This window comes from Oncorhynchus mykiss, chromosome 31 (genome assembly GCF_013265735.2).
Source record: "Oncorhynchus mykiss isolate Arlee chromosome 31, USDA_OmykA_1.1, whole genome shotgun sequence".
NCBI classification, from domain to species: Eukaryota; Metazoa; Chordata; class Actinopteri; order Salmoniformes; family Salmonidae; genus Oncorhynchus; species Oncorhynchus mykiss.
In genome coordinates, this window is record NC_050571.1 from 30565627 (window position 1) to 30576309 (window position 10683).

Below are 10683 nucleotides of genomic sequence, written 5' to 3' on the forward strand. Positions count from 1 at the left end.
TCAATCATCACGACATGCAAAGCATTTTATATGGGGTCTAAGTCTCAGACAGAATCCAAGAGGCCCAAACGTATTTCCAACACTGGAAGCAACATTAATATGACTCTTTGAACACATTCTAAAACCAATCTGGTGACCGATTACATTTTAGTTATCCAAGTCCACATACAGTGATCCATCAGTCACTCGTTCTGATCCTTTGTTAATGTCATTTATGTGATACCGGAGAGTAACTATCAGTCTACGACTTAACCAATTCATTGCAAAAGAACCACTGAATAATAGATAACGCCAGCCAATCATTATTAGTCAGAGGAAAACTGTTTATATAACAGCCAACATCAACATTTTGCCCTTATAGGACGGCAAAACAGGTATTAATCTTACCAGTATGGAACTTAACCAGATGTTGGAAGAGTAATATGCCTCAGCCCAGGAGGACACAGCGAGAGTATTGAGTATCTACACAACACTGCCACCCAGAGGCAAGCCACATGCTTAACTACAGTGTTGGGGAAGATACTCTGAAAACATAATTCAAGCTACCAATTACTTCCCACTGAAAGAATTTAAGCTACCCTTTAGAAATTTGGTTGACTTCTAAAAAATTACTTTGAAAAAGTAGTTCAATACAGCCAAACTATTTCCTGAAAAAAAAAATCTGAACCGTCAGACTACAAATTGCAAGAACAGCTCACCTTGGGGTCTTACGTTAAGAAAATGTTTCAAATGAGAATAAGGCAGGTCTGACAACAAAATAAAGGAAGTGATTGCCTACTTCACCCATATTTTAGCTAAAAGGTAGTGTTGTTCCAGTAGTTAGGTACACGGAAAAAAAGTAACGAACACACTTCCTAGATTAGAATTTAGTTCAACTACCACCAAGCTACTGCAAAATGTAATTCAATTACTAGTTGAACTACATGTAGTTCATTACTCCCCAACACTGCTTAACTAACTTGATTTCTACTCCCCTGTTCCTTTTAGTAAAAAAAAAACAAGTAATATTTAAAGATGTTTATTAATTTACAATACCTTAAAGCAGATCACTTTTTAATTTTTTACATTTATTCACATTGAGATAAATTTCATAGCAGTGACATTGGTTGACAAACACTAACCAAAAGACTCACTCAAAGGAAGTGAGTTTCCATGCTGTTTCCATGGAAACCAAAGCCACCCAAGACCAATCTGCCCTCCTACTCAACCACCTGCATAACTATCCCACAGTTCTCACCCACACACTCACTCAGTATTTAGGCGCACGAACACACACACACACACACACGACAAAACACACACCCATTACTCACTCTAAGACACACTAAGGCTGGGTTTACGTAGGCAGCCCATTTCTGATATTTTTTTCTCCACTAACTAGTCTTTTGACCTTTCACATAAGATCTTTTTCAGAGCTTTTCGGTCAAAAAATACCAAGGCCAATAACTGATATATATATATATATATATCCGAATTGGGCTGCCTGTGTAAACGCAGCCATACTGTCGCACTACACAGACATTTCCCCAGCCCATCCACTAACACACAGAACATGATCTACATTCCCAGACATATACATACAACCCCTGGAACAAAAATTATTCAATTAACAGGAGTCAGACAAAAACAGAATAAACAATACAAGATTTTAAAAAATACAATATTAATATGATTACAGAATAAATCAAAAAGGCAAAAACAGACAGCATCCAAACAAAGGTCGTAAAAATACATAATTTCCTCATTTTCCAGACGGTACCCTCACCAAGCCCTAGCTCCATCCCATGCCTCTAGCCCTTATGTCCTGTAGGAAGCCCTCCCACCACCACCTCACGGTTGACTGGCTCCTGGCGTCAATTCCCTTACTCCTCACTCAGGTCAGACGGGGAGTGGCGAGGATACAGGGCTTCCTCATGAGACTGGGTGTGGTACAGTCTAAACGGTCATGTTGATCAGAGACGTAAGCCATTCAGAATGACACAAAATGGTCACTCAGAAGCACTCCTTCAAAATATTTTCACTCAGTTTAAAAAAGGAGAAAAAAAAGAAAGCAAGGCTTTACAACCAGGGGGAGGACACGTAGGAGTTAGTTTAGATTCTTCTTCTAGCTAAACCAGTTCATCCTCAAGGAGGTGATCCAACATGACAATGTCACACACATCCACTCAGGTGTTGACACAGCTGTCCATTTACAATTTTGAACTCTTCCTCTGTGTTGGTCCAGGAACAAACACGTGTGGCCCATGGCACAGAAAGATGCACCACTCCAGTCCACTGGTGCTATGGCAAACTAAACACTCCCTGCCAGTATGAGGCAACTACTGTACACAGTCTACATCGGGTGGGGGGGACGGCACTTTGTATAACAGTAGGAAATGATTCTCTTCCTCTAAGACGGGAAGGGAAGATTAAGACCATACATAAAACTTACAAAGACACACTTTCAAATAAACAACCCAGTTAAGTGCCAAACTCGTGGGAACTTCCATTTCATTAGCAGAAAGACACATGGAGCAAACTATGCCGAGTCTTCAAGGGTAATGCAAACAACTGTATGCACAGTACGGGTCAAAGTTCCAAACATTTTGTTAGTGTTTCTTTGTAAGGTGAGTCTTCCAAACCTGTATATGCCCCCCCCCCCCGCTACACAGGATATATGCTACTCCTGGGTAACCACAGATATTATATGTACAAATTCTTAACATGATTTTACAACAGAGAGAAGGAAAGGCAAAATTTGGCAAAAGGGTGAACAAAAGAGAATCTATTTGAATAAATTGGCACGAAAAAAAACCTACATAATTCCTAAGCCACGGATTGGGCCAGAGTGCAACAAACACGTGCAACAGACCGCCCGCTGACAGCTCTGTGACCCATCTTCCTGTGATCTCCCCAAATCCAGGGTTGACGGGCAGACAGAAGCCGAGCATAGGATGAATGTGGGGGAGGGGAGTGAAAGGATTGTTGTTTGTTGTTTTTACAAGAGCAGACAGCAGTTGCTCTCTGTGATCTTCTCCCGGTTACGCTGACCTACAAAGAGGACGATACAAAGAAACTTGACACCAGACAACGAAAGAGAAAATATCACACCAGGCTTTCAGGTTTAAAGGGACAATAAGGCCTACAGCTGTAGTAATTACAGCTCAACAGTGTCCCTGACACTGGTGTTAAGTACTTAAGTAAAAAAATACTTTAAAGTACTACTTTAGTATTTTTTTGGTATCTATACATTTATTATTTTTTACAATTTAGTTCACTACATTTCTAAAGAAAATAATGTACTTTTTACTCCATAATTTCCCTGACATCCAAAAACGACATTTTGAATGCTTAGTAGGACAGGAAAATGGTCCAATTCAAGCACTTATCAATAGAACATCCCTGGTCATCCCCATCTCCCCTGAACTGGCAGACTCACTACACACACAGATACGATTTGATAATTTACAAACAAAGTATGTCACAAGCGACGAATACAACAGGTGAAATGCTTAGGGAAATGCTTCCTTACAAGCCCTTAACCAACACTGCCGTTAAGAAAAATAAGTGTTAAGAAAGTATTTACTCAAACTGAAGTAAAAAATAATAAAATAATTAATAATTAAAGAGCAACAACACAATAACACGACTATATACAGGGGGTATCGGTACAGAGTCAATGTGCGGAAGCACCGGTTAGTTGAGGTAATATGTACATGTAGGTAGAGGTAAAGTGACTAATTATGTCTGAGTGTTGGAGTATGCCCCTGGCTAACTGTAAATTTAGAAAATGGTGCTATCTGGTTTATATAACGAATTTGAAAACATTTAGACTTTTGATACTTAAGTATATTTCACTAATTACATTTACTTTTGATACCTAAGTTTATTTAAAACCAAATACTGGCTGACTACACCGCTCGCATTACGTGCACTGCAAAATATATTTAGAAATCTATATTATTCAATTATTGCACCCACACTGCTCACGAGCGTCTGCGAGGCCAAGGGCTAAAATAGAAGTCAGTTCTATTTGTGACACAGATCACGCTGCAAGACCTGCCTCTCCCATCTCCTCATTGGTTTATAGAAGCAGGTACCCAGGTGCCATCTCCATACTGGTTTTACCCACGTGGGTGACTGAAAGACGAATGAGGTCAGTGGCGGTAATGCACCTAATTTATGAAAGTTGACAATCGCAATATAAAGTCAAGAGAAGAAAAAGACTAGAAGGAGGAGAGATGACTAGAAACAAGTCGGTTGACCGATTGTGTGGATTAATTGTCGGAGTAGAGGAACTTGTGCATTTCAGGTAAAATAACTCAATGTTTATATCCCAGGACAAATTAGCTAGCAACAGCAAGCTAGCTAAATAGGACAAATTAGCTAGCAAGTGCAAGCTATCGAGCCAAATTGCCATAAATATTTAATGCTTTTCGACCTGTCCCCAAATGAATGTAATTGGTTCAGAGTTTGTTTTGATATTTTAACCTGCCTGTCGTGATCGCTTTTAGTGTGTGGGGACAAAATAAATGTATGCACGATAGCGCACGCACGCAGCCGGTTTGGGTTCCGTGTTAGACTTCAGCAGTATTTTACTGGGTGACTTTCAGTTGTGTCATTTTATATTAAGGCATTTTTACTTAAGTAGACAATTGGGTACGTTTTCCCACCACTGGTCCATGACAGCTAGGTGATGAGATGAGTCAGACAACCAGAGAGTGCGAGAGAAAGGTTCTCACCATGGGAGTTAGGTTCTGGCAGGGTCTCTCTGGCAACCAAGTGCATGACAGTTGTTCGGCCAGGGGGCAGCTTTAAAGCTTTGAAAACAAAAAGGACAGACAATGAACAATTCATATACAGAATATATAATCACAAGATAATCCTCTTTAATTTTGGAATTAGTAAACATGCTCAGAATGTCCATTCTAGGGGCCTCCCGGGTGGCGCAGTGGTCTAAGGCCACCAGAGACTCTGGGTTCGAACCCAGGCTCTGTCTTAGCCGGCCGCGACCGGGAGGTCCATGGGGTGACGCACAATCGGCCTAGCGTCATCCGGGTTAGGGAGGGTTTGGCCGGTAGGGATATCCTTGTCTCATCGCGCACTAGCGACTCCTGTGGCGGGCCGGGTGCAGTGCACGCTGACCAGGTCGCGGTGTTTCCTCCAACACATTGGCTGGCTTCCGGGTTGGATGCGTGCTGTGTTAAGAAGCAGTGCGGCTTGGTTGGGTTGTGTTTCGGAGGACGCATGGCTTTCGACCTTCGTCTCTCCCGAGCGGGAGTTGTAACGATGAGACAAGATAGTTACTAACAATTGGATACCACGAAATTGGGTAAAAAAATAAATAAAATAATAATAATAATCTTTGATGACATGTCCTCAACTGTGGCATGTTTTAAATCAGACTTCATTTCAAAGGACATACAGTATTCCCCAGTGTATTTTAGCCCGGTAGGATGGTGTGTGTGTGTGTATGCATGTATATATATTTTTTAAAAAGGAGGGTCCATCAAGTACCGCCAAGTGTGACGCTGCCATGCAGGAAGCGTCCCTGGAAGATGAGGCGCAGGATGCTGGCACTGCCCACCTGCTCCTCCTCCCATCCTGATGCAGAGATGAGACAACAACATTAGAGCAACACTCAGAAGCAAGTCTAATATCACTAGCGCCAGACAGCCACTCAGACATAGACTTCCTGCAGTGGTTGAACACACAAACATGGCTGCCATCGTCAGTGGTTTGAAGGTGGAGTGTGGAGAGCCAAGGCATTGTGTAACAACTGTCCCTATAATAACTGGAATGTGGTACCCGTGACAAGAGACAGAAAGCATGTTTTTAAGTCCGACCCAGACTAAGAAGAATTAAGAAAGTTGCAAATTTACCTGATTAATTCTGCAATACAACTCAATATAAAAAGACAGTGTTGTGGTTGTTCCCTGATTCACGTCCCAAACTGCACAAACTCACCCAAGGGCCAGTTATCAAAGACGTGCTTGGCGATGTCCATGGCTGAGTCGCTGGGGGAGAAGATGAAGTCTTGTGTCTTCCCACTGACCAGGATAAGACGCAGATTCACCTGAAAAAGCACCAAAATAAAACATCTTAATAATCCTACACATGGCTCTACAAAAATCCCACAAAATTTCAGAATTATACAGTCTACACTTCCACCCCGTCGAGCAATGAGAAGCATGTAGCTTAGCCTAATCACATGGAATCCTTCCGTTTTCTCTCACCTCGAATGACATGAGATGACCCTCGGAAGCCTGCACCGAAATTGACATTCCTGTCTAATTAGATTTCTCTGGTGCAGATCTCCGCCCCGTTTGACTGGGCTGCTTCCTTCAGAGAGGACTGAGCTCGTTGTGAAGTGAGCCCCTATAGCAGAACAATGCACAGATAAGGGTGGAGCTGGGGGGGGGGGGTGTGAAGTGGGCCTTCAGCGCTGTGGGCAGCTCCTCTCTCTGGGCTGTCGGCCTAATGCGATAACCCCAGGTGTCCCAGACAGCCCTGGGCCCCGTTATTAAATTTACATGGCCAATGCGTAACCCAGGGGCATAGTGGTGTGTGTGAAGGAGGGAGGGGGCTGGGGAGTTTTCCCTGCTCTTCTTTGTACCCACCCAGTTCACTAAATGAACCCATTTAAAATAAATTGAAGCAAAAATGTGTTGGACATGCTGTTACACTAATTGTACTAGCAACTTAAGACAAAAAAATAAAAAAAGGGACCATTTCATCTGTTAGTCAGTCAGTTACAGAATCCAAAAGGAAGTTTCTTTTTAGGAGACTTGGGTAATTGCATTTTCTTTCATAGATTTCAATCGCTTCTTGGTTTAAGGATTACATCATCAACATGGTGTTTGCACAGAGTTTGGCTGGGAATAAATGCTCTCATTGAAAACCAAATGAAGGTAAGGCAGGTTGTTCAGGGTTCTGCAATGAGTCAAATCCCAAATGCCACAGAGAATAAATGAAGAACCCCCCCCCACACAACTAATTATGTGGTGAACTATGATTTCTCCAAAATAATAAGTCGTACGGGTATTGAAATCCATTTGGGAAATAGGGAAAGAAACAGCATTTCACATGAAGTGTTGCAACTCAGAGGTTACTGTCAGATGCTCCATGTAGGCTATGTAAACGGCATCTATTATAAACTCATCAATTCGACAATCATAAAATATCCGCTACCAGTAAGTAGCCTTAAGCATACACGTAAGCTCCTACACAGGAAGAGACCCCTGGCTCATAGCCTTCCCTCCTGCGGTGGCAGCAGCCCCAGGTCAGGACCTCTAATAGTGAAAAAAGCTCTGAAGCATCATTAGCCTATGGCCGGAAGCCACACTCCACCCCTCTGATTCTCTCCATCAGTTGACAGATCGTAACACGCTGCACACACAAACTTCATCAGAGTAGATATTGGTATCCCACCACAATCCAACAAATGGCTTGGAAATCATGACAAATATGCTACCATTACAAACACTATCATATTTTGGATACCAAAATCAAAGTTAAGGTAAAAATGGAATGGGTAATTCCCCCACATAATAAAATATGTTCATTTGTCCCTAAACTTTCTGGTGGTAAATCGGGGAAGCCAGAACAAAGAATCTGTGCCACAAGGTGTATCGTTAGGATAGTCCTACACTGAGCTGTTTACAAACACGCCAACCCTACTAGGCAGAGGAAGCCCCTCCCCCTATGCACTGCATAACCTCTGAGTGGGGTTAGATACCAAAGTCATCATTAACAAGCCCCCCCCCCCCCCCCCCCCCCCCCAGCTTCCCTTCATCCCTTTTATCCTCAACCAAACAAAACAAACTCAAATTTGCCTAGCTGCCCTTGGTTCTTTTTTTAACCATCAAGGATATCCTCTTAGACTATCCAATCAAGAGAAACATTAACTTCAAAAACTCAGCTTTGAAGTAACAGAAAAGGTCTGTGCAACACATGCGTGCATTGGAAACAGAAAGGCACTTAGGCTGTATTGCTACTAAGTCACTCTGGATAATAGCGTCTGCCAAAATATCAACGTAAATATGAACTAAATATTTGCAGAAGTGGACAATAACTCTAGAGCACTACAAGCTGGCATTGGTACAACAGGGCAGGCAGCCTAGAGTAGCCTATCAGCCTTTTCATTGATTTGAGATCGTTTGTGATTTCAAATTGACTGGTTCTCCTCAGTCCCTACAATCAATCTCCTCTTCATCCCTGATTTAACACAACAGTGCCGTGGACAAGGTCCTTTGCCTTTACACATGTCAACTGGGTTTGTTTGGAGAATAACAGAATCCAAAATGGGTGATTTTGTGATAGGAAGACAATCAATTAAGGCTCACCTCTAGAAAAAATGTGGGTCAATCTCAAAATGTAGTTTGACAGATGGTGATTACAGAAACAGCTATTCTGTTTGTGAGAATAGCTGTACATTTGGGCTCCCGAGTGGCGCAGCAGTCTAAGGCACTGCATCTCAGTGCTAGAGGCGTCACTACAGACACTGTGGTTCGATTCCAGGCTGTATCACTGGCTGTGATTGGGAGCTCCACCGGGCTGGGCCCAGTGGTGTCCGGGTTTGGCCGGTGTAGGCCGTCATTATAAATAAGAATGTTATTAACTGACTTGCCTAGTTAAATCAAGGTTCCATTTAAAAATGGAAAACATAACATGCATTGTAACCATTTTAATATTAGACATACGGGGCACAGCATTGGATCTTATGCAGTAAGGATTGTGTTGGGTTGCAAATGAATACTCACCATATCGAGATCCCTTGCAGTTGTCATGGTTCTGAAGCCGATCTGAACAGAACCGAGTGTACTGCGCTTCGCTGGATGAGACCGGGCCAACCCCCTGGCATAAAGAGCACTGTGTGCGTTCCACTACTCTCACCCCTTTCCTTCTCTGCTTTCAACAACCTTCTCAAGCGCGCTGACAAAGTGAACAAATCGGTTGCTATATTCGCCCGTTCGTGTGATATCTGCGAACGATGGAGGCTAGTAGGTAGCAAGCTTATCTGCCCAATCATACACTCACTGCTAGACAGTCGCTATTTAGCTAGCATTTGGCTAGAAATTAGCTAGCTAGCTTCAGTAGCTTGCCAACACGAATACTTAGTTAGCTAGCTATTACAGTCACAAACACATTAGTTAGATGGCTCTAAACTCGTTGCTTTAACCTTAATGACGAGTTTTACTGAAAACCTTCCACTACTGCTTGACAATATGTAACTAGTAACATGGCTAGCTAGCAAGGAGCTAAGTTAGCTAGTTAACGTTACTTCTGGGTTGTGGCAATTTACAAGGTTGGTTTATTGAAAAAAACATATACTTCACTAACGATTACGTGAGTGAAGAAGCTCATGACAGAAATGTAAAGATAACTTATTAGCTAGCTAGTTACCTGGCTAAAATCTAAAAAGCTAGCTAAGGTTAGCTGAAAATATCGGACTGCGGCAGAAAAGCGGAACAGAAAAGACAAACAGCGATATCTCTACTCTTAATCTTACTAATAACCTCACAGTTTCGAAGACTGTATCAGTATAAAACAAGTACTTAAATATTTAGCTACGCATCCCAATGGTTAAAAGTATCCTATGTTCGAGGATTTCTTTTGGTCAGAAAACCATCGAACCTAGTTGCTGCTTGTTGAAGAATAATGGCAGGACATTTAAAGACACAGGAAATCAGCTGGTTGTCAACATAGGAAACGAAAATACACCACAACAAAGTATGTCTGGGAGTTGAAGTCTTGCCATAAGATTCCATTTTGATTGAACAAGTTATAACATCAAGGCAATAAACAACATACATTTGGATAATTTGTGTTGAAGCCACCTTTTACAGAAAGCCGGGGAAATTATAATTGAAAATTGAGCCAGAAATCAGTTTTCATTTTGGATGATTCAAATTTACTTACAAAACATTTATACACAGTAATTTCTCTTGACACATTTACAGATATAAAATAGTTTAAATAGTACATGTTCTCATGTGTAAGAATACAAATGGTCATGAAACTGTCAGTACACAATCTATTTCATTTAGTTAAATACTGTTCTGATGACCTCAAGGTTATGTCTGTTAAAAGCAATGTTTGTAAACATAATGTTGTAACTTACTCCACAAAACATTGTACAGAGACACTTATGTAATCTGCAAGGCTTTGCAACATGATGCTGTAACAAGCTTTGCGCCTTTTGGAACCATTTAAAATGGTTAAAGAACTGTAACAAAACAAGCAGGCCAAACAGAAATATAATGTATAATTAAGCAAGAAGGGCTGTGGTATGTGCACGACAGAGGGTCCAGTGCGCACCACTTAGGTATGGTGGGGAGCAGGCCTCGAAACCTCGATCTTCTAGCCCGAGGTCCGGTGCACTATCGACTGTGCGGCAGAAGCATGCTCGTGCCGCACAGTCGATTTCCGCGCTTACTCCGTCCTTTCAAAGAGCGCGTCCTCGCGCTAGCTTGTGACTCTACGTCTTACAGGAACGCGCTCACCGGCCAAGTACAAACAGCAAGGAGCAGGTCTTGAACCCTCGAGGTCCGGCGCGCTATCGACTGTGCCGCAAAAGCATGCTCATGCGGCAGAGTCGATTTCCGCGCGTATAAACCCAGGGTCGTTACACTATATTGGCAATATAGCACAACCCCCCGAGGTGCCTTATTGCTATTATAAACTGGTTACCAACGTAATTAG

At 42.2% G+C, this 10683-nt stretch overlaps 1 protein-coding gene across 2 annotated transcripts; it reads right to left on the reverse strand.

Moving 5' to 3' along the window:
- Positions 1-1002: 1002 nt before the first annotated feature.
- On the reverse strand, positions 1003-9673 carry LOC110504988 (ubiquitin-like protein 3). 2 transcript variants are annotated; one of them, XM_021583912.2, is made up of 5 exons: positions 8742-9673; positions 5947-6055; positions 5497-5583; positions 4722-4799; positions 1003-3030 (listed from the first exon to the last, which is right to left on the reverse strand). In XM_021583912.2, exons 1-5 carry the CDS (start codon positions 8766-8768, stop codon positions 2978-2980), a joined length of 354 nt encoding a protein of 117 aa, XP_021439587.1. In that variant the 5' UTR covers positions 8769-9673; the 3' UTR covers positions 1003-2977. The 2 variants fall into 2 exon arrangements, with proteins under 2 accessions (XP_021439587.1, XP_036825625.1); XM_036969730.1 differs by lacking the exon at positions 8742-9673 and adding an exon at positions 6216-6360.
- Positions 9674-10683: the final 1010 nt, after the last annotated feature.

Coding starts and splice junctions, on each gene's coding strand:
- LOC110504988 (XM_036969730.1), bottom strand. CDS start 6,263: ATGTCAATTTCGGTGCAGGCTTCCGAGGGTCATCTCATGTCATTCGAG. Junction 6,056..6,215: donor GTCATCTCATGTCATTCGAG/GTGAGAGAAAAC, acceptor GTGCTTTTTCAG/GTGAATCTGCGTCTTATCCT. Junction 5,584..5,946: donor CTTTGATAACTGGCCCTTGG/GTGAGTTTGTGC, acceptor TCTCTGCATCAG/GATGGGAGGAGGAGCAGGTG.